The sequence below is a fragment of the Atractosteus spatula genome, chromosome 27 (genome assembly GCF_055471065.1).
Source record: "Atractosteus spatula isolate fAtrSpa1 chromosome 27, fAtrSpa1.hap1, whole genome shotgun sequence".
In the NCBI taxonomy this organism is placed as follows: domain Eukaryota; kingdom Metazoa; phylum Chordata; class Actinopteri; order Semionotiformes; family Lepisosteidae; genus Atractosteus; species Atractosteus spatula.
Window position 1 is genome coordinate 3,889,646 of NC_142732.1, and position 27,835 is coordinate 3,917,480.

At 43.1% G+C, this 27,835-nt stretch overlaps 1 protein-coding gene across 2 annotated transcripts; it reads left to right on the forward strand.

Moving 5' to 3' along the window:
• Positions 1–670: 670 nt before the first annotated feature.
• LOC148814197 (flotillin-2a) lies at positions 671–27,792 on the forward strand. Of its 2 annotated transcripts, XM_088906576.1 has the most exons (11): positions 671–826; positions 7,110–7,191; positions 11,023–11,113; positions 18,549–18,672; positions 19,037–19,155; positions 19,671–19,784; positions 20,131–20,250; positions 20,578–20,792; positions 21,683–21,866; positions 22,313–22,462; positions 22,830–27,792. In XM_088906576.1, the coding sequence occupies exons 1-11, from the start codon at positions 778–780 to the stop codon at positions 22,866–22,868; spliced, it is 1,287 nt and encodes a 428-aa protein (XP_088762702.1). In that variant the 5' UTR covers positions 671–777; the 3' UTR covers positions 22,869–27,792. The 2 variants fall into 2 exon arrangements, with proteins under 2 accessions (XP_088762702.1, XP_088762701.1); XM_088906575.1 differs by lacking the exons at positions 671–826; positions 7,110–7,191; positions 11,023–11,113 and adding an exon at positions 7,241–10,577.
• Positions 27,793–27,835: the final 43 nt, after the last annotated feature.

Genomic DNA, 27,835 nt, shown 5'->3' on the forward strand with positions numbered 1-27,835 from the left:
GCGTTAGGTTCCGTTAGTCTTTTATTTGCATGTATACAGTTCGATCAGTTATCGCTGTAATGTTTTAATGCTCTTGAAATCAGACTGTTGGAATAATGGGTCTGTTGTGTCCTCTTTGGTTTCAGATTACACACATTAAACATCACAACGTTTTAAAGTAACATCTGGTTAGTATCAGACCTGTTCTCAGCGCAAGATGTCAGTATACACAAAGGAATCAAAATGCAAAATTCTTTGTGTCAGAAAACCTGATGGACGTGAAGGGTATTTGTACAGCGGGAATGTTCTTTACCTTTTTTTCTGCACTTTAGATTTTTTTTTCAGATGGGTGTTAGCAATCGATTTCCTCAAATCGATTAGCGATCGATCAGACCTTTACCCTCTATGAACTGGCCTAATATACAGGTGCTGTCTTGCAGTTACAACATGCATACATTTTTTTCTTGGTGCCGTCTGTTCGAAGACAAAAAAAAAAAAGACGAACAAAAAAACAAGAGCAGAAGAGTCTGTGGGCTTCGGTGCGCTTTTCTTGGGAATCATTCGGCAGAGCCCGACTCGCCCCGCCCCTCTGTTACGGGAACCACAATCCCATGATGCACTCGGGCGCGCTGCGGGGCTGCCGAGCGTGACGTCACTGGGGCGGAGGCGGAGAGGCTCGAGCTCGCCGTGTTTATTGGCGGCGGTCGTAGTAGAAGCTGGGCTCGGCTCGCAGGACCGAGAGAGAAGAGAAATCCGTCATTTAAAACAAAAAATAAATCAATCCAGCAGTTGTATACAATGGGAAATTGCCATACGGTCGGTCCCAATGAAGCTTTGGTCGTTTCAGGTGAGTAACGGGTGTTTTTTTTTATGGAGTTACAGCTGTTTCTTTTTCCTCCTCCCCAAATGCTTTAAAAAGTGCATCCTGCGAGAATCACCATAACCTGGTTTGGGGGGCTATGGGTGGACGGCAAGGGGTGGGTTGTACGGCACTAATCTGGATTTATTTTGAATCTGGTGTGCATGTTTAAAAGTAGACTCGCTTATTTCCTGCGAACGCTTCGATTGAGCAATAGGCTTTAAAAATAATACGTGGAAACACGCTAAATGCTTTTCCGAGCGTACGAACGCAAATGCCGAGTTTAGTGAGAACACCGAGTGTGCATCTGCTGTGAACAGAAGTTTAAAGAAACCTATTTTTTTTAAAAGTAGATAAAACGGAGCTGGATTTGTACCTATGGTAACGGTGTAATTATTTCTGATTATTAGATTCGTGGAAGACATCGAAACAATGCAAAGCCCCTTGATTATTGCGTATGTTATGTTTTTGTTTTCACAGAAATAAAGTTCAGCACTTTAAATGTAAATGTGGATGTATTTATGTGCTCAATGTGGATGTATTTAGTGTGTAATACAGAGGGAATCGGTCGTGAATGGGCAGCACGTGACTCGAGCAGGACTAACGCGTCGGTGAGGTGTCGCAGCTCCTCTTACTCGGTAAACATGGTATTATTCGGCTCTGGCGAGACTGTAGTACGGTTTAAAGTCCCTGGATTCTGTTTCGTAGCTCTTGTCCGGTTAGTGGCCGTTCAGATCTGTCCTGACTGTTGATTGCGAGGTGGGGGTATCGCCCTCCATCGGAGGACGGAGGGCGTGTGTTGTTTTTGTGTACAGCGAAAACAGGCGACTCCAGGGGGCGGGCTCGGTGTCCTGCAGTAGGTGAGGTCTTCTGTCTTCTGCTCATTGAAACCACTGCTTGCGATTCTTTGACATTTTCTGTTCCTGCTTTTTTACGAAGTCTTAAGAGTTAACATTGGCTGTATTCTGCTGTGACTTGTCCCATTGCAACATTTTTCATTATCTAAAGCAAAATACGCTTTAGTTTGAGCAGTACAGCGATCTTAATATAAAGCTTAAGTACACCCATAGCCACAGTTCTGCAGTTTCTGTGATTCGTGCAACTGCACAGTCGAAGGCTTCAGAAACCCCTTTTCCTCTGCTGTGAGTCTGCCGTGAACTTAGACATCAGGAGACTGAGTGGTAAGTCAGCTCTAGAGTTTACAAAAGTCTTTCGCTATGTGCAAGGATTACCTGCACGTTGGCCTTTTTTCCCTGTATCACCTTTTCAGCGTGAATGCAGCTCAGCAGGAGCAGCCTTGAAGCCCAGACTCATTGCAGAAACCTGGCCTTGCCTGGCCTGGAGTTGTCTGGTGCAGGAGGCCTGTCAAGGAAAATATTTCTGCAGGAAGTGGGTTTGGAGGTGGCCTGTTGTTCTGGCCTAAAAAAAAATATATCGACACAATGGCCTAGACAGGGTGAAGAATTCGAATGAAATAGCTGAAATGCAGTTGGCTCAAGATTGTGGGGAGTTACCACCCGGTGGTAAGTTGTTCCTGTAAGAGAAGGGTGGATAATACTGGCGTAGAGGCCAGACACGCTACAGTTTCTTCAAATTCCACGAGCCGTTATTGTGAAAGTTCCTTATGCTGGCTCAATCCACTTCACTTCTGGCTCAATCCTGATGCAGCAAGGATCACGTCAGCATTGTGGGCTCAATCCATCTACAGGGTCCACAGCCTGTTTATTTTGAATAATCAGAGCACACACGTCTTTGCTGGTACTTCTCATCTGAGTTTATTTCCACAACAATCTGTGCCTTTTCCTTCCCTTACCTGTGTGTACATATAAGAATGGATTTGGGAGGTGGAGCATTTTTCATTTAGGAGCATCAGTATGTACTGAAATGGTCATGGGCGTTTTCCATACTTGAAGCTTATCAACATGCCTGCTGTAGACATTTAGTAAAATACCTTTTAAATAACGAAAACGATTAGGTCCCACTATCTTGTGTTTGGCTTGTACTTAACAGGTCTTCAAAAAGTGCCAATCTCCATTTTTAAAGCCCGGTTTCCTCTTTGTGAAAGATTCACGTGGTTTGGAATGAACTAGTTTCCTGGCACATGGCACTTCTGCATACTGCGGTTTGCATAACAGGCATGAAACACTTGGACACATCTGTGCTTCTCTTTTAGAATACTTACAAGAAGGGAAAAGGCAAAACCATTCAAAAAATTCAGCAGGTCCTTGAACCTCTGACGCAATGATTCTGTTCCCAGACTTGTTTCGCCAGAGTGACTCAAGACACACGAACCTCTTTAGTTAACAAACTAGAGCAGTAAGTTTTCTCTATATTGGTGCATGATGGACCAATTGGAAAAGAATCTGACAGCTTGCAGATCTTTCTGTGTGGCTGTGTTTGATATGGATAAAAGTGGTTTATTTCCTGTAGAAAAAAAAAACAGCCTACGTCAGAATTTTGTAAGTCACGGGCTTTTTTTTTTTTACTATGATGTAGTGTGGCCCTTCAGCCAGTTTTCCAGGAGCGAATGCACTTGTCGGGCTTCAGCTGAGTGAAATCGAAAGGTTCGGGTTTTTTTTTTGCAGTGGGGGCTTCATGTGTTTAAGCTGACACTGGACAGCTCCACATTAGAGGGATGAAAATCTCTCTTCTTGTTGAGTGTGTGGGTTTGGGGTGTGGGTCTGGCTTTCCTCCGTCTTCTTTGTTACACACAAGTTCCTCCAGCCTGAACAGCGTTGCTGGGGTTGATGGCACTGTGCAGGAAGCAGCTTTTTTTAGCTTCCCACTTCAGTCTGTAGATGCCTGGAATTCCATCTGGGTTGGGGTCATGGCGGCCTCACTGAGGCCTGTGTTTAATGAATGAAATATTTTACATGGGTCTGGAAAGTCAGTGTAGGACATGTGACAGTTAAGGACGCTGATCTCCACGGCCGGGCTCTAACATGAGAAAGGACCACACACCTGAGGAGTGTTAATCAAGGTAATTTATTCAGAATAGTGTAGCTGTTAATCTTAGCATCTTTGACAGAGTTCAAAACAATTAATGCTAACATGTATGTTTTTTAAAAAGTAAAAAATGTACACCCTTCTATCGGTTAAATAACTATATTTGTGTTGCATATACTACATGAGTCACTTGTTCATGTCCAGAGAACTATCATGCGTCTCATTGAAATCCTGAGATGACCCCATGAAACCATTTTATATCCCCCCCCACAGCTTTATGGGAAATGTAGTTTGTTACATTTGCTTCTCCTTAAAGACTACAAAAGTGTTGCAGATCTGGCCCGTTATAAAGGTCCCTTATGACCTTGCCCAGTATTTGATCAACGGAACTAGGCAACAAAATTTGCTCTGCTACTGTACCTCTTTAATATAACTATAGGGGGTTTGGATCCTTAATCTGCAGGATTAGCAGTTGGAGAGAACCCCTGTGATATTTGGCTGCCAGATGTGTCCATGCAGTGTTGGCCATTGCACTCTGCCTGTTGTTCCTGTTAGATTGTCACACTTCTCCAGGGGCAGGACTATCTCCCAGCGCTCGTTGTCCTGGCACTTCCTGTGCCAGCAGCAGATTATCATCAGTGGCTGTTCTGCGCAGTCTGCCTCACTCAGTGATTCCCTCCATCAGAGGAATTAATCCTAATGCGGGGCTGACCTGGGATGGGAGATCTCGCTTTCCTGCCAGCAGTGAAGGCTTTCATTTGTCATGTTCAAGTACCTTGCTTGAGCTGGACCCTGAAGGCACTGCTGCGTAAACAGCCAAAAATACCGTGACAGCCTGAAGTGGGATGCACCTCTGATGAGGTTTTTGCCTTTCTAGAATGAACAGACACGACACCTGAGGAGGGTTTGCACAGATGACAGCAGGCAAGTGTGAAGCGGAATGGGTTTAGCTTCACAGGGAGCATTTAGAGCTGATCTCCAGGGCTCTGTGCACGGATACCTTTCCAGGAGAGGGGTTTTATGGTTTTACTGGGATTGTTGTCTCTGTCATGCCTGACAACAGGAGAGTGTCTGGGTATCCAGAAGGAAATGAACCCTGAATGCGAATGATGGGGGAGGAAGACCGCAGTGTTACAGTCAAACCTAGTCAGTGTTTCGCAGTCTGTGGAGTCCAGTGTGTCAGAGCTCCCATTTTATAGCAGCATGTTTGGGGAACCGGAGATCCTGGAGATCTTCTTTACTGAAAGAGCACAAATGATGTTGTAGTCTAGCTGAAATTTGGTTATTAAGGCAAAGGCTTGAGTAATAAAAACTCACCTTTTTTTGAGGACCCTGCTGTTTTTGTTTGCAGGTTGTGTGCTCTGTGGTCATAGGGTGTAGCTTGGGTTATGTTACTAGCCTACTGTGACTGTTACTTCCTCACCAGGACTGGGTGGGATAATCCGCCTGGGCCCTCTGGGCTCAACACATTCCCAGTGGCCGCCTGGGGGCTTGCAGGCGTGTGTAGCTGTGAGTGTGGGGCAGTCTCTGGGCTCAACACAGCGCCCCCAGTGGCCGCCCGAGGGCTTGCAGGGCGTGTGTAGCTGTGAGTGTGGGGCAGTATCTCTGGGCTCAACACAGCGCCCCCAGTGGCCGCCCGGGGCCCTGCAGCTGTGAGTGCAGGGGAGTGTGTGCCGCCTGTGCGGTGCTGAAGAGAAGAGAGGCTCAGAGGTGGGCGGGTTAGAGGAGTCCTTCTTTTTTTGAGACTAGCCTGTTTGCTGTGTGGCGATACACCTGTCAGCTGGTTGACACTAGCCGTTGTAAAACTCCTGCTTTGCCAACTGTGTGAAATGCAGCGATCTCCTCTTGCAGGCTTAATGCCTCTCCCGTCGTGCACCCACAGGCATTCTGGATTGTGATGAAACGTGAAACCTGTGGTTGTATTCAGATTTGTGCCCTATTTATATGTTGTTCGTGACCTAGTTTTTGTGCTGCATTTTCTTGTAGACCAATTTTATTCCAGCTCGAGCAAATGTGGTTGTGCAGAAGGTGGTTATTTTTTTTCCGGTACCTGATGTGCTATAGTAAACGATGCAGAGTTGGGATGGTGAAATGACAGCTGATTTACTGTGCTGTACTGTGCCATGTACAGCCAACCATAAAGACCACTTCCTGTAATTTAATCTATATACAGTTGTGCCAGATCATTTCAGTCTGCACAATAGTGCAGACATTCATGGTGCCCAGCCCAGTATCTCTAAATCACAGCAGCACAATGGGATACATAAATCAAGACTCTTCAACTAGGAGTTTACTGCTATTCTGGGAATGCCCAGAGCCTTCAAAGTATACCTGCTTGGTCTGTAGCTCTAAGCCGTTTTCAAAGGTTTTGCACATTTGCATTGACCTCTGTTAAATCGGGGTGCATGTCTTCATGTCTGAGCATGATCCGTAACTTCTGGAGTTTTGGAAACTGACCTTTTATTGTTGACGCAGGTGTGGGAGGTAGTTGTCTTTCATGTTGTCACGGCTTGAGAAAAATAATATTGCACATACAAACAGTGGCCAAGTTACAAGTGTAATGTTAGTCATGTACTGAGCCCCTTCGTGTTTGAGGTGTGCAGAATTGTCACAGCCCTGCCTTTATTCTTAAATACCAGCCTTATTGCAGTCATCTTGGTAAATGCCATGTGTTTTAATGTGTTTCTTTCATGTTTAGAAAGAGATATTTTGACCATATTTTAGCAGATTATTTTAAATGGAGAATTCACACACTTGTATGAGAAGACAAAAGCACCACGTCGCTATCCATCCACCTATGCATTTTCTCACCACTTTATCCTATATGGGGTCCCCGCAAGCAACAAGGCAGGATACACTGTGGGCGGGATGCCACTCCAACGCTGTGCACACAGACACAGACACACACCCACACCAGGGTGCATGCCTTCAACATTGTATTAATAAAGGGACACGTCTCATTCACAGATGATTAGCACATAGCTTTCGTGTTGGCATTCTCAGTGCAGTGTGTGAATGGCCCAGCCGGCGCACAGCATGTTCCTCTGCTGTTTGATCTGAACTTGGATGTGGTCTGATTGCACCTCTTGTAGCTGATAGACCCCGGTGACTCTGACTTTGGCTCCGAGCTGTAGCTGTGACAGTCACAGAGGCAGGAGCGAAGGGGAGGGCGCTGAATGAAGTGGAGACAGACAGTCCTGGTGTCCTGGACCCAGCGCAGGCATTGAGTGCTCGTGAATATGACAGAGGTGAAACTGGATTTGAAAGCCTTTCCAACTTTATCTGGGCTCTTTTTATATCTTTCTCCCTTCTGTTTCCTCTTCAGGTGGCTGCTGTGGCTCAGATGAGAAGACGTATATGGTGGGGGGCTGGGCTTGGGCCTGGTGGTTTGTTTCAGACACACAAAGGTAAGATCCCACCCCCCAGGACTGAAGAATTAGACCTTTATATATCAATTAGCACACCTTGAATATCAGCTTTAGAACAGTCCTGTTCTCCTAATTTGCCATCTTCATTAGTAAAGGTTATTTCTTAAGCCTGCCTTTGTATCTTTTTTTAACTTAAAAAAATGCAAATTAAGAAGAAAATCCGGAACGGAGACACACAAGTGTAGAACCATTTAGTTTGCAAAAAAGCAGAAAATTGCCATCTTGTGAAGGTTTGCGCATTTCCTTTTATTTGTATGAGAGAGAGGTTAAAGCTAAAATGAGCTTTGAATGACCAAGAATTCTAGAGCCTCCAAACATCAATTCCTTTAGAAATTGACACACCCGTAGGTTTTGAATTAACAACATTTCATAATAAATGTAGCAGTGAAGTACAACAGTAGGCTGTGGTAAATAAAAAAAAAACACAACAAATTCTTTAGAGAATTTCTAAAACCGCTCATGACACTAAAGGAAAACGGCATCAATGCATGTCAGGCATTAAATGAAGGCACTATCACCTGCTCATAGCAACTGTGCACTTTTTGATTTGATTTTATTGGTAATTGATATTTGAATCCCCTGGTCACTATCATTTAGTGTTTAGTGGTGCCAATATTTAATTATCCCACAAAGGGAAAAGGTACTTGAGGAATATTTCTGCCTGTACATGAATATTTACTTTTTTGAAGTTATTTGAAATCCAATATATAAAATAACCTTCATTTTCATGTAGCACATTTATTGGTTTGAGGTCTATTATATGTGCACTGGTATCGTGAATCAGTTATTCCTTTAGAAACTAAACACTTTTTTCCTTTCAACTCTTTGCAATACTAATGCGCTCTGCTTGCCGGGTGTCATGCTAACATATTACTGTCGCCTCGCGCAGTCTGCGATCACAGCGCCTCTCCTGGGGGCAGAGGGAACTGTCACGCTCTCGTCTTCTTAACTTAGATCACTTGGCAAGTAGACCCAGAGTCAGCTGTAGACGGATGGCTTAAAAGGTTCGTGCCACTGGGGTCTCTAATCAGAAATCCCAATTTAAAGAGGGAATGAAAATGCTTTTGTGTCAGTGCACTTCAGAATAAAAAGTTAAATTTTGTAAAAACAAAATGGAAGCATTGCACCAAGGGACTGGGAGATCCTGTTAAGTTGGCAAGGATGTGCAGTCAGTCCGGGTTCTTGTTCCTGAAGTGAAGTGGGAAGAAATGATTTGTTAGGGAGAGCCTTGACGGTTTACACTATATGTGACATATCTGAAGATAAAAGAATAATTATGCTGATTTGTAGGCCCCATGTTCACTTAGCATTTTTAAATGTTATTTTCTTTCTGGGATACTTTAGGTTTTGGACTGGGATATTCTTGAAATACATTTCTCCTCTTAGGGGACAAAAAAAAACATATCGAGAGAACAGGCACAACCATGCAAAGCCTGTGGTGACATGGCAATGGGTAATAGTTTATCCATGTAAGTGAGCCTGCGATGATATGGCAATGGATGATGGTTTAAAGTGTTAGCGTTGTTTTTCAATTCCGACCTCATGTGCCATTCATTAATATTGCTCTACTGAGGGATTTGTGATCAAATGAAAATCAACCTTGGAATTTGTCATCAAAGATTGAGAATCCGTGGCATTAATGCTTTGAGCCATCCCTTTGTTTGCTTGGAACTAACCACTGTGTTAGTAACTGCTTGGCCACCAAAGACTACTCCAAGAGATTTGCCAGTTTGACAACTCTGGTTCCGAAGGGTATTTTTCTCTTCTGATAATAGGCCGTATAATCGCATTACAGTCTGACTGTGGCTGTCGTACATTAATGTCACAGTTCACTAATGCAATAAGCCCACAACAGCAAGGATGACTATAGCTTCTTAGGCTGTCGCCTAAATTATTCTGGCATTAGAATACCTCCTAGGAAAGGCAGTTTAATCTAAGAGTCATTATATGTTTAAAAAAACAGCCATTGTGCATGGAGATTCTTTTTTTGTTCATCGTGCGTCTTCCACCTGAATCAGAGGGGCCATTGTCTGAAGAGTGAGGTCAAGCTGTCTCTCAGTACAAAGAGAATAATACTAGTGCAGAGACTGCCTTCAGAAACTAATTAAAATGATTGGAATATCCTTGCAATATTCTCAAGTCTCCCCGATTTAAATCACTGTTAGACAAAGAAGAAATCAATAAATAAACCCACTCACAAGGCTGACCTGTGCGTTTGTTTTTGCATATTCAATTTCATCAGCCAATTATCTACTGAAGAAAATTGTTCAATAACAGTTCCATTAAAATAATTCCGGTCTTTCACATCAGGAATGTTTAATAAAGATCACACAGGTTAGATAGAATATTAAATATTTAAGCGATGCCCACTCAGAGTTAACAGTTACGATGCTTTGAAAATGGAAATGTTTAATTTAAAACTTCAGAGTTGAACGCAAATAAAAAAAAATGCAAACTAAAATTCTTTGGCGGCTAATTACGTTGCTTTGAGGTCAGTTTACAGTAAAAGGACAAACCATGTGGCCCAGTGAGGAAATTGGTTTTTCATCTGATTTGCTGTTTACAGTAACAACAGGATTGTTATTTTTAGGAATTTAAGATGATCCCAAATGTTTAAGATATTTGTAGCATAGACAGCAGCCAGTTTGGGATTAACAGCAAGGAAATGGCATACAGTGTATACAGCATTTCCTTAGTTCAAAAAAGGAAAGGCAGCTTGCTTTCAAACTGTTTGACTGAAGAGAAACTCTGGTCAAGCTCTGAATAGAAAAGAGACTGTCAGGTTTGATTTGTGAGATCACTGGTGTGCAACAGCGGTGTGATTTGAGTCACCTGAACTGCTCGTTTCTGCATGACTCCTAGCAGTCCACACCAGAACTCAAAGGAAAATCTTTAGTGAGGCTTAAAGGATAGATTGAGATTGCTTGAACTTTTCAGGATATCTGCTAATCTTGCTGTAGAGCAAGTATAAAGTTCTTTTCTCCCCATAGAGCATATTTCCTTGCAACTTTCAAGTTGCAGGAACCTCACGGGTGAATATGTTGCCCGTGCAGCCGCAGATTAATTCTTAACTAGGACTGGACTCTCCGTGTCTGTTGGTGCAGGAAGAGACAGCCAGTTCGAAAGACCTTGAGTGCAGTATAGCTCGAACCTGAGGTGCATCTCTCCCGGTGCTTTTTGGTTCCTTTTACTGGAAACTAACCCATTCAATGTCTCTGATAACGGCTCTGTGTATTTGCTGTCCTGCTTCCTCATTCTACTTCCTGCTGCATAGAGTGACTCTGGAGGTTATGACCATCCTCTGTCGCTGCGAGAATATCGAAACGTCGGAGGGTGTCCCCTTGGATGTGACAGGGGTCGCTCAGGTAATGAACCAAAGAAAGAGAAAGATGCTAACTGTTTCTGCTTTTTTTTTTTCTTCCATACTCTCCCCTTTGCAGCTGGGAAGGTGCCACTAATGTCTTTTCAGCTTTTGAGCTTTGCAACTCCTGCCTTGATCACCCCCCCATGTGCTTTGGCAATGCAGGTGGTAATGTATGCTTAAAAATAGACCAAAAGGGATTGCGCCTTGATTGGCAACTTATTTTATAGCAAGGCATCTAAGGGAATCGTTTATAGATGCATCAGCGTCGGTGATGCTTAAGCTTCTGGGCTACAAACCTGCGGATTGAGGCGAGTTGAAGATGGAGTCGGTGTGGCAAGACATCCTCCTCATTGACAGTGCACTGGGCTCCAAGGCTTTGGAGTGCAAGTTTTTCTCTTTCCTTCTGGCTTTATTTGGAAGATGCAAATGTTTTACGTTTTCCACAGGATTACCCTTGAGATAATGACCCTGCAGCCCAAGTGTGAGGATGTAGAGACTGCCGAGGGTGTAGCTATTACTGTCACTGGTGTGGCACAGGTAAATGCACACATTCTGGGAATGCCTTTTTCAGCTACCTCAGGCCCAGCCTCTTGCCAGCTTCCATAGAAGCTGAAGTAGTCAGTGGACGTTGTGTGGCAGAAGGTCAATAATTCTCCCAAAAGTTTAATGAAAATCCCAAATGGTCTTAACATGGTATCTGCTCTGCAGTTATCTTATCTCCTTCTTTACCCTTGCTTTAGAAGCCTCCATCTTCAGAGTCTAGATGGCAGTACCTGTTTTTTTTCTGAATGGCAGGAGAGCTTTTCATTAGAATCTAAACCATGTGCCCCTTTTGTCATTGCTGATTTTTTTTTTTAAATGCTAGTTTTTGAGTGCGAGAACGATTTGGGAAATGCCTGCAGTGAGTTAGACAGTAGGGCTTTTTATTGAATAGAACGAACACAATTTTTGCTGAGAATCATTGACCTTTAATAATATCGTGGTCCTTCTGTGCAGAATATTGTTGTGTGTTGCGGGAGCTGTACTCCAGACTGGAAAAAGAAATGTTTTTGTTGAAGAAGCCTTGAAACGTTTTACTGCATCCTGATGTGCTTCTCCGTGCTGCTGTTGTGTGTTGCCAGTTCTCTGGTTGTGCCTGTCCGCAAAGGTTTACAGTGTGCCAATTAGAGAAGCAAAGTTCTTGGAAGTTGGGAAAGAATCCACCCACTTAGGTTCTGCTTCACTCTGGATCCGGAGCTGAATTCAGCAACCTAGCAATTGTCTTCATTTCTCAGCAGGATTGTTGCACAGATAGCTCCTCGGTTACATTATGCCGAGCATTAACAAAATAAGCCTTTAGCATCAACAGAGTAGAAAACGTGTGCATTTGGAAGTTAAGTGTGAAGCTCCCTGTACCAATAACCATAAAATATGTTGGGGAATTGTAATCTTAAATGGAAGCTACAATTGGTTGCTTACCTGTAATGACCCAGCCTTGGAATGTGACAAAAAAATTGAAGCAGAACATAAACAGGTGTACTGCCTTGCTCAGCCCAAGCAGAAGGTAGGTGCCTTTTTTGGCTCTTTTAATGTTTGACTTTTTTTTTTAAGCAATGTAGGTATGTTCTGTGTTTTTGCAGTATGACTGTCCCAAATCATTATGCCTCAAGTGATGAGCACCTACAAGCCATGCACTGCAAATGATACCAGACCATCTGCTTATTGATGCAGAGCCCATTGCAATCCCCCCACTTACTTAGAATTTAAACAGCAACATCATAACTTTTATCATCCACTTTCATTGCATTCGTATAACAGGAACTTAAATAGAAATATACTGGCATTTTATTATACTCTTATAAATCATGCTAAAGATTCATACCTCAGACACTTAGAATATTTCTTAATATACAGTGTAATCTAAAAATGAAGGAATCTATTTATGGTGATTCCTGAAATGCAGAACCCATATGCTGTCTGTATCATTTCTCCTCATAATCTGGTAAGTAGAAGGCATTATTAAACAGTAACATTAGAGAATCAGAGTTTTTGTGCCTGCCCTAAAAACAAGAATTACACACGAGTGAGATGGCTTGTAACCTGAAATCTGTCCTCCTGCACTCACCAGCTCTAATTCGCCACCACTGATTTTCTGTCCAGTTTGCTCAGAGGAGCCCCTGTGCAGGGTTGTCCTCGGCTGTTTGGCAGAGAATGCGCTCCTTGACGGACTTGCATGCCCCATGTGTCTGTAGCATGTTCCCTCGTGTGCACATCGTCGTGCAGCCATGTGCAGCTGTTTCTTGATTATTTTTTTTTGTTGCCATGTATTTGAGGATGTAAAGACAGCCAAGTGAGGAGCCGGTTTAATGTTTCAGTTTTGACGATGTGGAAGACCTCCCGAGACATGGGGGATGGTCTGTGAGAGACTGCCGGGTTGAAAGGACATTATAACGGTGATCAATTAACAGGGGTGCTCACATCTGTGGCCCATATGGTTAGTCCAACCCAAGCAGATTGAATGCAGCACTGATATTGTGTGGAGCTGTAATGTGCTGTCTTCACTGGACACTTTCATATGTCCCCAGAGGATGTGTTGCTGGGCAGCGTTTCATGCTGATCTGAGATTTGCGGAGCCGATTTTCCGGTGTTGACACATTTGCCTGCCAGTGTAACAATGCCAGTTATGGCCGGAGTGATCGTTTGCCAACTGCAGCATCACAGAATTCCAGAAATTCCTTCACTGGAATCATTGCTTTGCTTGGTATCCTCTGGAATAAATGTGGGCATCATTTGTTGTCATCTGCTGCAATAGAACTGCAGGGAATCGCAGGATCTTGTCCCTGATTAGGACTGGATGCCACAAGCACTTGACACATTTGTATGATCAGTAACTTATCGCTGACTGGTCAACACTATATTGCCACAGAAAGCCATCACGCTGTTTCCTTGAAACCAAGCTCCTGTTTTTCAGACACACCCCGCTGCTGACAGCATCAACATTAGTAAAAGTCATCATTTTCAATATGGAATTGGTCAGGTGTCGTTATTGCTAATTTAAGACAGCTTCATCACTGATGTGTGGTGCTTAATTAAAGCTGGTTGCTTTATTAAAATGCTGCTGCTCAGAAGTACCTTGAACATGCATAAACAAGACAACAGTTTTATTATGTCTAAAGTAATGTCAGAAAAGCAACAGCAAAAAAGCACAGGGATTTTTCATCCTGTAAACCTGTAAATTCTGTTATGGGTTTTGAGCTAAATAGCTTTTTCTTGGCATCAGTTAAGGGATTCTTTTCCTGTAACAGATCATTTAGCTCCCATTTTCTGAAACCCACGTAATAAGGCTTGATTCATTTGAGTCATCCGAGACATGACTTTTACTGTCTACAGATATCGACTGCGGACCAGCCGCACCCTAGGCTCAGACACGGCGGTCTCTCACAAAGATGAGACTTATAAGATTAGTTTTCGTTACACAGAAGCCTGCTGTAAGCAGATCATTGTGAAAGGTTAGTGGAAAAGAGCGTTCTTCTGTTCCCATGTGAAATCCGTTCTCTTTACTCATCACAAGTGGAGAGGATAATGCCTCAGTAATCTTAAAGGAAAATGACTAATCTTGGAAGGAATGTTATGCTATTGACCTTTTTCCTGTCAAGACTTGGGTCTTAAAACAGGGTGGAATGGAGGCATAGCAATTAGTGTTACTAATTATTAGTGACATGGGGAAATAGCAATTAGAAATTGCTTGCCGGGTTTGATCCCAGCCTACATTGTCTTCCAAAGGTTCATGGTTAGATTGATTAGTGTCTATGAACATGTGAGAGTTTGCATACAGATGCATTGTGATGGACTCGTGTCCCATCCAGGGTGTCATCCCAACAAGCACCCCGTGCTTCTCCGATAGGCTTCACTTTGCTGCCGCCATTATTCTGGTAATGTTCATGCAGTGTCCGTGACACATTTCCTTGCTGAGTATGCAAATCGTGCTGTGTGAGATGTGGCTTAGACCTCAGTAATACTGTATATATTGATTATTGCACTTTGTTGTTCTCAAAAAGCAACCAGTTGTCCGTCGCTCTTGACGTCTTCCAGACCAGCACTCAGCCTCTCATGCTGTACCTTTACGGCTCATTGCATAGCTGACTCACTTTTTTTTTTGCACGCTCTTTGCTTACACTACCCGAAACTAAAGAACTTAAGCACGGTTCCACTGGGGCTGGAACACAGTGCCTGCCACTAAGTAGGAGTTTGTCGCCCACTTGATTGTGGAAACTGTTCCAGATCAGAGAACAACGGATAATTCCCATTGCAGGCTTTGGCCAACCTGTTCAAGAATCTAAAAAAAGTTCCTACCAAGAGTAGGCTGTTTGGATTTATTCTAGCCGCCTGTTGATCCTGTGATCTCATCCAGATTCTTTAAAGAAGCCAGGGCATTGGCTTCAGCAACATGGCTGGATAGCTTGATCCATACTCCCAGAAGCTGCTTTTTTTTTTAAAGAAGATCCTGTTTCCAGTTTTTAATGTACTTTCCACTTGTTCACTGATTCTGAACTCCAGTGGGTTGACATGTTGAATGCCTTTGAATCCCTTCGTAGTCTTCTCTGTTCAAATCTAAAGAGATTCAGTTCTTCCAGCCTGTCAGTGTAGGGCATTTCTTTAAGCTACTACCTGACGGGTTTTCTCTGGACCTATTCGAGAGCAGCAAGGTTATTTTGTAATGAACTATATTCTCAAAAATGAAAAACCCCATTAACATGACATAGTTTAATTTAAATTACACGGTTTAATTCTATATCCTAGGATATATATAGGATCCTAGGATCCTATATCCTAGGAAAGCAAGGTCTTGGATAGGAAATTGGTCAGTATAAACACGTTTTTGTCCATGAGTTGCTCTGAAGCATCCCTGCTTATATTTGACGTTTTGTTGGTGCTACCTGTACTTGCCACTTTGCTCTTGTGAACGTTATCTGGCATCTGCCGAGTGTTTGCCCAGTCCTGACTTTTATCGAAGTCTTTTTGCAGAAGTGGAGAACGAAATTGAGAGAAACCTACTGACTCTACCGGCAGACTGTCATCAGTATAAATTAAGACAACCACTGGTTTTTAATGCAGATCTCTGTGGTTCTGCGCTAATGACATGACCCGAATTGAGCATCCATTCATTATCTCTGCTGTGCTCTTGCTTTCTATCCATTAAGAAGATCTCAAAAGATTGTAGGCATTGCCTTGGATGCTTTCAGCCTTCAGTTTAACAATTAGATTATGTGAAACTTTATTAAAGGCCTTCTAAAAATATACATTTACCATGTCATTTACTCTGTGTTTATCTATTGCTGCTGTTGCTTACTCAAAGAACTCACTTCAGTAAGATCTACTTTTTCTAAACCCATGTTGACTATCCTGTAGGAATACTGTTACCATACATATAATTAGCTTGGTTCAAATCTTTGGTTCGTTATAACTCTGTTGGGATCTTATTGGGTAGCATGGTGGCAGAGTGGTTAGCATTGCTGCCTCCCAGAGCAGGAGTTCTGGGTTCAGTTTCTGGTGTGCTGTCTGTGTGGGTTTCCTTTGGGTGCTCCAGTTTCCTCCTGCAGTCTCAGTACATACTGGTAGGTTTATTGGCTTCTGCGAAAATATGCGCTGGCGTGATTGTGTGTGGACGTGTCAGTCTGTTTGGTGTTATGGACTGTTGTCCTATCCAGGGTGTACCCTGCCTTGCGCCCATTGCTTGTTGGGATTGGCTCTGGCTCACCTGTGACCCGTTATTAGAAAATACGGTTAAAGAATGGATAGATGCTTGGGTGGTATATAATCAAAATTATAACTATAATTGCTTGGTTTGGTTCTGTTCCCCTTGATGTAGATGGGTGCCAAATTAGTCATTTTCCATTCAATGGGTATTGCTTTTCTTTGCCGTTTATGGTCCGTCAGGTCAGGAAAGCCCCGTCAGTAGAAAAAGTCTTTGAGCTCTGGATCTGGGCTTTTTGCCACTTGGAAGCAGGAGAAAGGGGTGGTTTTGAGTGAGCAGTGATATTAGACTACAGAAATGAGGACCACACTGGTGTCGCTAGCCCCAGAGTTAACAGTTTGCCAAAGAGTCCAATATGCATTGTGTGCCACTAAAAAAACTAAACCCACATTCAAGGTACACACACGGCAAAGCTTTCCTGTGCAGGAAGGAAAAAAAACTGCCTTTTTGAACTTCACCACAATTATTTTTTCATTGAATTTTAAGTCATTGCTTGTATCTGAATTGTATTTATATGAATGCATCTTGTTCATAATTGACATGCATAAAATGGATAATTGCATCTAATGAAACCATATATGCACACCTTGCATTTTACAACCTAATGACATCAGAATACTCCACATGGATGTGATCATTATAAGCCCTGTTGGGATTTCTAAGTCCTGATACCTGTATATATTGTTGTACAATGATGAAAACATTCCTGCAATTTCTGAGTACTTTTTACTTTTATTTCACAACAAAAACAAATTCAGGATATAGAGGGTTAAAGTGACTGTTGACTTGTGCTGATGATAATTCAACCATGTGCAATGTTTCTAGAAAGACAGTGCTCCATTGACCCTAAAGGAACAGTCTGTTTAAAGAAGAAGAATTTTTCAAAGCTTGTCAGATCTCGGGAGGCCCACATGCTGTGTGTGTGTAGGTGGGGGTGGTTTGGATGAGTTGCTACTGCTGGGGAGATCCCAGGTTCAGATCCGGACTCTTCAATAGAACTGGCTGGACGCAGCCCTGAGCACAGGGGGCACAGTCAACAGGAGATCACACAAGTCACTGTGCAAAAATCCTGCAGTGAATGAGTGGGTATCGTACAGGGCTCTGTAAGGCACGCCCCACACTTGGGTGTCAGGTTGTACTGATGGAGGCTTGCTCAGGCTGCATGGTTTGGGACTGGAGACATGGAAAGTTAAACCCAGGCTTTCAAATATACATACGTGTGCGTGAGGCTTCTTTTTTTATAGCCAGTAATGAAATGAAAATCTGTGATTCCATTAAAGAAAAAGGCCCTGTAAATTCACAACAAAACATTAGTTTGTTTCCCCAAAACACGGTTATGCTGGCTTGAATGTAGAATAATTTGCCAGAGATGTTTCAGGTGCTAGCAGAGAAGTTCCCTTGCCAAGTACCATTTGCAGCTGATGCAATACAGCTCTGGATGACATTAAACTGCATCAAGGATCTCGAGTGTGCACTTGGTTATGAAACATTTTTCAGCTCCCATCCCCTTCTGTTTTAATTTACTTTGGATTTATTCAGAATGTTCTTTCAAGGCCATTACATCATGCCGCAGTCTGTCTGTACCATAGCCTGTGTTCTTTACCTGAATCCTGTTTTTTGGTTACGGCTGTTCCGAAGCCTGTGATGGCAAGAAACGTCTGATGTTTTTGCCTCAATGGAACAAATTGCTTTTTTTTTTGCGTTGGCTGCAGACTGTAGACATGATTTACATGTCTGGCTCAGCAGGAGAACTGGTACCAAGTCCAAACAGCCCTCCACACTTTGTTTGAGAATGGCTTGTGTCCACATTGCAGAAAAGCACAGATGCCTTTGTTAGTACTTGTTATTGTATTGTTTTTTGCATATCAGTACTACATAAGATCTTAGTTTTTTAAAAAATAGAAGGGATCAAAAAGCAGCATTTTGTTAAACCAAAAACTGGTTACAAATTATGAGTAAAGATGTTTAAGAATTTGGTTCAGGTGCACTTCTAGAATTTTGTCATGATAGCCTCTGTAATAAATCACAGGGTATAGAGATTTCTATACCTTGCTTGGGTACTTTACAGTTTATGAAGTTACGATTTTAATAATGTTCCTTAAAAATCCTCTTTAAACTGTAATGACTTGAAAATTTGTGCTTTTGCCTTTAGAAGGCTGTCAAAGTGTATTCCCAGAATTAGGCATGTGTGCTGGTCTTGCGTTCGTCCCCTGATCTGTCGTTTATCTCATTTTGCAGGTGAAAATAATGACAGAAAACGAACTGCTGGCAGTAGCCTGTGAGCAGTTTCTGGGAAAATCTGTCCAGGAAATTAAAAACGTTGTTTTGCAGACCTTGGAGGGCCACTTGCGTTCCATCTTGGGTAAGTGGTTTCCTGCTCGGCGGAGTGTGCAGATCGCTCAGCCCGTCATGTTGTGATGCCATGCGTGTTACATTTGTGTGAGAATGTTTCGCCTTCAAAACGGTGATGCCTTAAAGCCGTGATTAACAAACCGTTACCTCGTGGTTGAGAGGGTGATACAGGTGTTCTTTTCTCCATTTTTCACCTCGCTTCTTTTGAAGAATTTTGGCAATCTAGCCTCGTCAGGTAGAAAGAGATATTTAATTAAAAACCAGTGGAAAGTGAACTAGATCTTCTGTTCAGGGCCACAGAGCGGGTTTTGCACTTATTCCGAGAATACGCAGCGAATGTAACGCTTGGCGTGTCTGTGCCCTGCGCTGCCCAGGTACTCTGACGGTGGAGCAGATTTACCAGGACCGGGATCAGTTTGCCAAGCTGGTGCGGGAGGTGGCAGCCCCCGACGTGGGGCGAATGGGCATCGAGATCCTCAGCTTTACCATCAAGGTGGGGGTCCGGCGCCGGATGGGAAGAGCGCAGGGGCCGCCCGCGCCTCCTGAACCTCGCACGTTGTGGGCTGTTGAAATCCTGAAAAAAGGCGACAGCTCTTTGGTTAACTTGCTCAGGTTGTTGCCAATGCAGAATCCAGCACGGCTGTTTTGGATCCGTTGCAGCCTGATGTCCGTCGGCAGCCTCTGGAACGGTGGAGTAATAAGTGGGTTCTGATGGCAGAATCCTGAATAAAAAAAGACAAATATTATATCGTTTCCAGAATCCAAAAATATGATTTGATTTTTTTGTTCCCCTATGCAAACAAAAAATGCATGTGTATGCACTGTTCATTAAGCTACAGGATCTCTTTTTTACATAGTACTTATAAAGGCCCTAAAATGAAGATACTGCTTCTTCTGGATTACAGTAACATTTGTCTTGTGATGGCGCTACTCTTAGCCCTGTGGTGGTGGTGGTGGTGGTGGTGGTGAAGAGCAGCTGTGAAACGTTGTGATGTGCGTCTCCTGCAGGATGTGTACGACAAGGTGGAGTACCTGAGCTCCCTGGGGAAGACGCAGACGGCTGCCGTCCAGAGAGACGCGGACATCGGAGTGGCGGAAGCTGAGAGGGATGCCGGAATAAGGGTGAGAGACCAGGATTTTAGTCTTGGCTACAGATAACTGTATCACTTGTACGGCATGTGTTTTGCTAATGAGTCTTTTGGATAATAAGTGGTCCTGCTGTCATAATGAGTCTTATTAAGACAATAGTAATTGCAGGATGGTGCTATGTATGATCTTTATTACAATATCAGCAAAGTAGCAAAGAAAACTGAAGAGCTTTGAAGTGACCCTGGGCTGGAGATGATTCCAAGATGCAGATCTTGGGATTTTTTCATTTTCCTGTTTTGCATGTGTTCCCTGATTCCTCTAGCTCATTCTACTGGCATGTGCTCTTGTCCCAGTACTGCTGTTCTGTTGTCCCCCATAGGAAGCCGATTGCAAGAAGGAGATGATGGACATCAAGTTCCAGGCTGACACTAAAATGGCCGATTCGAAGCGAGAACTGGAAATGCAGAAAGCTGCTTTCAACCAGGAAGTCAACACAAAGGTATGTGAAACCCGTGCTGGGGTTGTGGTTTGTGGGTTTAGCTTTGAGACTCATCAGCAAACGTGTGTAGTGTGAAGGTTTTTTTTGCTACTCCATACTCTGGAAACCCATATACTCCATATACCATATCATGCGCACAGGATCACTTGGTGTAACTTAACACATACGGTTTCTTAGTGTGGTTCACATCTCCATGTGATTTTAGTCTAAGCATTTGAGATTGATTGGTTGGAGGGGGGGCTGATACTTCTGTGTTTTGAGCTATAATATGCCTGGCTGCTGCACCCCACACCGGATAACGGCGCCTGTCTTGTCCATGTGGGTTAGAAAGCAGAGGCCCAGCTGGCCTACGAGCTGCAGGCCGCCAAGGAGCAGCAGCAGATCCGGCAGGAGGAGATCGAGATCGAGGTGGTGCAGCGCAAGAAGCAGATCACCATCGAGGAGAAGGAGGTAGCCAGGATGGACAAGGAGCTCATCGGCACTGTCAAGAGGCCGGCCGAGGCTGAGGCTTACAAGATGCAGCAGCTGGCTGAAGGACAGAAGTGAGTAGGGCTCTTTCCTGTTCCTCACTGCTAGTGCTCAAGGGGTTCAAAACGGAATGTTGCCCTCTTGGGTTCTTATAGTCATCATAAGCCATTTAAGAGTTTGTGGTGCGTACTCTTTAAAGCACAAGTGTTTAGCTTATCTATTGCTGCTGTTGCTTGCTCAAAGGCATCAATTCAATGAGATGCACTTTTTCTAAATCCACGTTGACTATCCTGTAAGACTGCTATTACCACACAGATAATTATCTTGCATATTTCAAATCTTTGTTTTATTATAAACCTATTGGTATATCGTTGGGCAGCACGGTGGTGCAGCGGTTAGCATTGCTGCCTTGCAGCGCAGGGCCCCTGGGGTTGCCACCTGCACAGAGTTTGTATGGTCTCCCTGTGTTTGTGTGGGTCTCCTCGGGGGGGCCCAGCTTGCTCCCACAGTCCAAAGACCTACTGGTAGGAAAACTGGCCCTGGTGTGAGTGTGTGTGGTCGTGTCAGTGTGTGTCCAGTAATGGACTGTTGTCCTACCCAGGGTGTACCCTGCCTTGCAGCCATTGCTTGTTGGGTAGGCTCTGGCTCTCCTGGGACCCTGTATTGGACGAAACGGTTAAAGAATGGATAGATGCATGGAAGGTGTATCTCTGAAATCCAGTCCCGGGTATCTTCCGCCTTTTGCTTGCTGGGATAGGCTTTGGCTTCCCCGCAACCCTGAATTGGATAAAGCAGTTAGAGGATGGATGGGTAGATGAACGAATGCTGCTAGCGGCACTCCTGGAATACGCAGAGCCGCGGCTGGAAGTATCCAGACTGTGGAATGTCTGTGTAGAAACGCGCCCTCTCCGACCGGAGCTGCATAGAGCAGTGCACAGACGTCGACTGTCCTTTGCTTTGCCAGAATCAAAAGGGTGCTCACAGCTCAGGCCGAGGCAGAAAAGATCCGGAAGATAGGAGAGGCGGAAGCTGCCTCCATTGAGGCCATAGGTAAAGCCGAGGCTGAGAAGATGAGGCTGAAGGCTGAAGCCTATCAGCAGTACGGAGAGGCTGCCAAGACCGCCCTCGTCCTGGAGGCACTTCCTAAGGTAAGGTCGCAGTCAGCGCTGGAGGCGGTGTTTGTACACACTTTGCAAAAAAGATGCATGCTGTTTTATACCTTTAGATAAAGCATTAATACTTGACTTACCCTCTGTTACAACCCTAATATTTTTTTTTGTTTATTCCTTGGTATATTAAAAGTAAGCAATGCCACAATGCCAGAATGGAGCAGACACAAACATAGTAGTACCTAGTTCCATAATTATGAAGGTAGCCAATGCACCTCTTGCAGAAGGCTGGTACTTACAAGCACAGGCACTACTAGGTTAACTGGTCTGTTGCACTCTATTGGGGTGCAGGTTCATGGAAATACGCCATCAGGTTCTACATTAGTATCGTTGTGTCTGTATCACTGGTGTTGGTCTGCTGCCGCAAATGCTTCCAAGACCAGGCATGGATCTCGTTCATGGAATCCGGCTCTCTTCCCGTCTAGATCGCTGGAAAAGTGGCTGCCCCCCTGGCCAAGACGAACGAGATAGTCATCCTCAGTGGAGACGGCAGCCGAGTGACGGGAGAGGTGACCCGCCTGCTGGCGGAGCTCCCCGTCTCGGTCAACGCGCTCACGGGCGTGGACTTGACCAAGGTAAGAAAACATCGACGGGCTGACCGCAACAGCCCCCTACGTGTACACACACTGTTTGCATTGCCATTAATTGAATTTGTGATAGTCTTCACGGAGGGATGGATTCAGCTGTCTACTGCTTGTTTCTGTCTGTGCTGAAATTTTAGTACTTATTCATTTATAAATAGGAATATTAACAGGATTAATAGGAAGCAAGCACTGCATGTGTTAACGAGGCCCCGTGTACAGAAATGAGGCTCTTCTGAGTCTGTATTGCTTCAGCAGTAATGGATCTGTTGCTGATAAGGTTCTGGTCTAATTCTGAATGATTGCTGAAACAACATGTTCACCATCTCTTTAATACCATGTATTTCTTCTTGTTTGACAGATTCCCTTACTCCAGAAAGTAACCAATCCACAAGCATGAAAACCGAGCCCTCGTATCTCCTCAAACATGTCTGTTATATGCACTCTCTCACATCGACTGCCTTCAAAACACTTGAAAATTGAGTCTTTTCTACAGACAAGTGAATTTTTTTTTTCAAACCTCTGGTGCCTTATTTTATAGGACCAGAACGTATGCATGAAACACTTCTCCTTTTAACTTTACTTTTCTTAAATTCAGATTGTTTAATGGGGTTTTAAGACCAATTTTAAAAAGCTGTATGAAGCGGGTATCAGAATATCCTCACTCGTCAGTCTTCTGTTTCCTTACAGTAACAGGCCTCGAGCTGGAAAGGCCTCTGTGCTGAGCGTGTCTCTGCCGCTGTTAAGGTTAAGGAGGCCCTGTGTTCTGTAATGAGTACAGGGGCTGTATCGAATACTTTCTTTCTCCCCCTCCGGTCATGCCTCCGATTTGTCAGATGTAACAATTTAAAGTATGCCACCAACGTTCTTACCTGCATTTCTAAAAAAGTGATCCAAAGTCATTTTTTCTAAGACGTATAATTTTTATTTCCCAAACAAAAAGCCATTGGTTCCCAGCACTCTGCCTGTGTCCGTTTTAAGAAAATGGGTATTTGTGAAGAATACTTGCAACAGAGATTATATGGTCATTTCATCTGTGCACCACAGTAGTTGTTGGGCAGTTGATGGGCTGGGTCACTGCTACAGTGAGCTGTGGTGAATTTGGTCTAATCAAAGTCGTTTTTGTATCCTTGATCTCGAGCTGTAGCCCACACAAACTCCTACTGGTTGGGTTCCCAAACAGAAGACATGACCATAACGCTGTGCTATGCCAAGTAGTTTTGATGTTCACAATGAGAGGTTTGCACTAGTTAGACTGTGGAAGGTGAGGTGCTGAAACTCTTCATCATCCAGTATGTGGATGCAAAGAAGAACAGATCCATGCTTTTAAATTTGTACTTTGCCCAACAGCAGAGAGTGTAGATGAAGACAATGTCTCAGTGAACATGGATTCATATTATGGTTGCCGGAATAATCTGTGGTAGCATTTGGGAATTTCCAGGGGAGCACATCTGTTGCCTATTGTATATGTTGTAGGTCTGGGCTATTGATTGATTGATTCCCTGTGTTGTTTTACCCAGTGTATCATTGTTGAGTAATCCAGCTTGATGAAAGAGGCTGTATAACTTTTCCAAGCTGGGTCCCCAGAAAATCAGTGCTCATTTTCATTTTAGCCTGCCCTTGAGGTAATCAAACTTAGCTTCATTTGGCAATTCGGTATAGTAATTATGATTAAGTATCTCCAGTTTGTCTTGTGCTGGTGATGGAACGGGCAGCCTAATTCCTGCCCCTCATTATTACTATTAAAAAAACTTGAAGGACCTACTGTAACCCTACACAGGGAGATTAAGCATTGCCTTGAGACCTGTGTGCCACCTGGTGGATAAATACTGCATTGCAACTCAGGATGTGGAGCAAAGGTCAGGCATCAGAACCATGGCACAGTGTACACAGTCAGCCTCCATTCCAGAGAGTAGGCAGCCAGCATTTTCTTCATTTCTGACAGCCTGCGCTGATTAGTAACGAACAGTCATTCTAATCACTATATCCAGGCAGCTTATTGGTGCCATATTCTTGTGGAAGTTCTGATAGTAGCAGTTATTATTCTCGAGCCACATCTCTCGCTGATGAACAACTTCAAAGATTATTGGATGCCAGCAGACTCGGAGTGGGCGTAGAACAATCCGGAGATTCTTCGATGGATTTGGATTTCGATCTTAGTGAAGGGATATGAGCAGAAGCAGGGATTTATGCCTACTGAGGGGTAGTCCAAAATGTGGAGGGGTGGTGAAGGATTTTATCGGGCTGATGGCTCAAAGATGATCTGCATTTTCTGTAGCACGTTACTTTTAGAATGTTTTTATTTTTTAAGTACATTTATGTTTTGAAAGTATGGAATTATTTAATCCATTTCTGCCACCACTGTTCTTAATTCTCTTTAACAGACCTAATGTTCACAAAAACAATCACACTCATGCCAGACAACATATTCAGTCTTGTTAAAATGAAATACCTTTCATTTTTCACTGTTGCAGTGCATTTATACAATTGTAGTCTTCTTAGTAATTAAGCATGCAATAAAGCATGATTGTAATATTTTTTGCTTTAATGAAGTATTGTTAATTTTATAATTGGTTATTTATTGCCAGTGCAGTCTCTTCCACAAACAGGAATCTTACTATAAGAATGTTTTCTTTAAAGGCTCTTAGGACCCATTACTGAATTGGGAACTAACAATTCATTGCTATGGCAGAGAACAGGAATCGGTTGGATTCGATTATTTAATAGGCCTGAAGTACGTGTTGGCTTTGCATATTAAGTGTTTAAGTAAAGACTTTCAAAACGGGAATCATCAGACACCAGAGGAAGGCAGGTCTGAATTCTAAAACTCAGCCACACCGCCATAAATTTAATCAAAACTTCTTGGCATGCAGGTATTCAAAAAGCAGCTCCGTGTGTATTTTTGTGTGCTTGTGTACATCTCTATATAAATTTACATGTAAAGCCATATAAGGAAAAATCAAAGGCCTTAAACGGAGCTTAAGACAGAATCCTGTCAGGCTCTCCACATTCTTTATACTAATACAGAACAGCTAATCAGATTGAAGTACTAGAACTTTCTGTATACAACATCTAAGCTTTAACAATTTAAAGGAGTGTATCTTTCTACTTAATTGTTTAAATATTATAAATTAGATGTAGTTTACAGCTTTTTTCCACTGACATAAATGGTATAATAGATGCTTATTTGGAAAAAAAGAGTTCATTTTGTTACGTTTCCTGTTTTACGATATTTCTCATGTTGCGCCTCAGCCTGTGAATAATGCTAGTCGGATTAAAGTACTGATAGTTTGTTAGTCCAGCTTTCGTACTGTGATTTATCTGCCACAAAGGTATAAGCAGATTGTATCATATAATCAATCAAACCAATCTTATCATATATCTAGTGGGATTGCCATATAGTATATACATTTGTAAATGTTTGTGTTGTCGTATTTCTTTTTGTTTTTATGGATTCACCTGTCATGTTGTGACATTGTAGGCAACAGGATGTCTTGTTATATTGCTGTCAGACGTTTTATATTTTTAAAAAGTTTTATTTTTTTATGTTTCTACTTCAACCACTGGAAAGCCCAAACCACTAAGCGCCTAGAGTTAGTTTCACTTTTGAGATTGTCACCGAGTCTCTATCCGAGCTGCCCAGCAGATGCTAGAGACTGGCCGGGTCGAGTGCGGTCTGAGCCTTGCCTGACCATGTGGCAGGACTCTTCCTGGCTGAGGTTTCACATCGGCTTGAAAAAAAATCCCATCACAGGCGAAGCAGCTGAAATCAGCCCTGATGGTTTTTTTCTTTCAATGACGTACACTGCTTTCAGACCATTTCTTTACCATTGGAGTCATTTCCACTTGACTGTAATATATACTGTATAGTAGTGTTAGTCACTTTCTGCTCCATCCTTGACCATGTGTGGCGTGTATTCTTTGACTTTTTTTTGTTTAGTCCTCTGTCTGAAGTGCTATGAACGTACTGTTTTCACAATGACAGAATCTAGTGACTGAGTTTTCGAGATACCTCTTCCTGTTCCACTGCGCTGCTCCCACACGTGGACTCTCCTGTACCTTCTTGGTGAACGTGGACCTCAGGTGAGGATAGCCTGTGAAAAGCTTTGACCTGGCTGTAAGAGTCTGAGAGGAAAGAAACGAACAAACTCATGTTCAGACGTGGGTCCCTGCACACAGAACTGGGGGACTGCTGAGGGGGCAGCGAGTCACAAACGTTACTTCACCTTTTTGTAACTTGTCAGCTAAACTGATGCAGCCTGAGTGTACACAGTGTCCCCAGGGGCCCTTTACCTATTTAAAATAATTTTCCGAACAGACGGCTGATTCCTTAGCTTTATGTGTGAGACAACCGAGGGCTATGAGCAGACAAGGAGCTGTTTCTCTCTCAAGATGACTTGGTTTAAAGGAAATAGTGTGCCTTTACCTATCAACTGCTTGAGCTTGAGGGTTTTGTGTTTTTAGTTGATGTATTTTGTTCTCTAAATTGTTACATTTTAGAAAACTGAAGTTTTGTGCAGCTAATCAAGAAATCTTTTTTTTTGCGCTGTCTTGATATCGTTTTGCTAGAAATTGAAGCTTTTTTTTTTGATCTCCTCAATGTGAAATGTTTTTAAAATAACATAATACCAGACTGCCGTCAGAATTTGCATGATTTGCTGCTGGTGTTCCCTTGGTTCAGTTAACTCGGGGGTGCCACTGTCTGCAGGTTTTCATTCCTTAATGAACACATTTTTGGCTTAACTGGAGCATCTGCATGCCAACACCTGTTGCTGGGCTGCTTTTTGATCTGCAGTACTAGTGTTGGGCACTACTGGGTTAACTTTGCTTTTGAATTCTGACTTTGATGCTGTATTTTACTCTTGATTGGCTCTGTATCTTGTTAATGCCAAAACGCATCAAAGGCAGTAGTGAAATGCATCAGGTGCCATGCTGCCATTAGTGTTGGATTCATAAAGAGATTGGGAGATGCTCTGCTCATAAATGAACATGTGAATTTGTAATTACATGTTTTGTAAATGTAAGCCTCTATGTTTGAATGGCATATTATGGGTTAAAGAGCTGAAACTGAAAATGTGAGTAAAGGCTATTGGTTATTTCTTATTTCTGATATGTATAATATCTGTCAAGCATCTAAATGAGATCTGTCTGATTAAGTACTGAAGTTAATGTCAATCAAGTGAACGTATTGAAGAACACTGTTATGTGCTCCAACCATCATGATCTGCATGTTGATTTTTTTTATTTTTTGCACGTGCCTGTTGTAACTCGTAGCCCGACATATTGAAATGTTACATAAATGTAATAAAACTTATGTCACTTCATTCTGAATCTCCACCTGGTTCTTACAGAAGAATGCACCCCTCA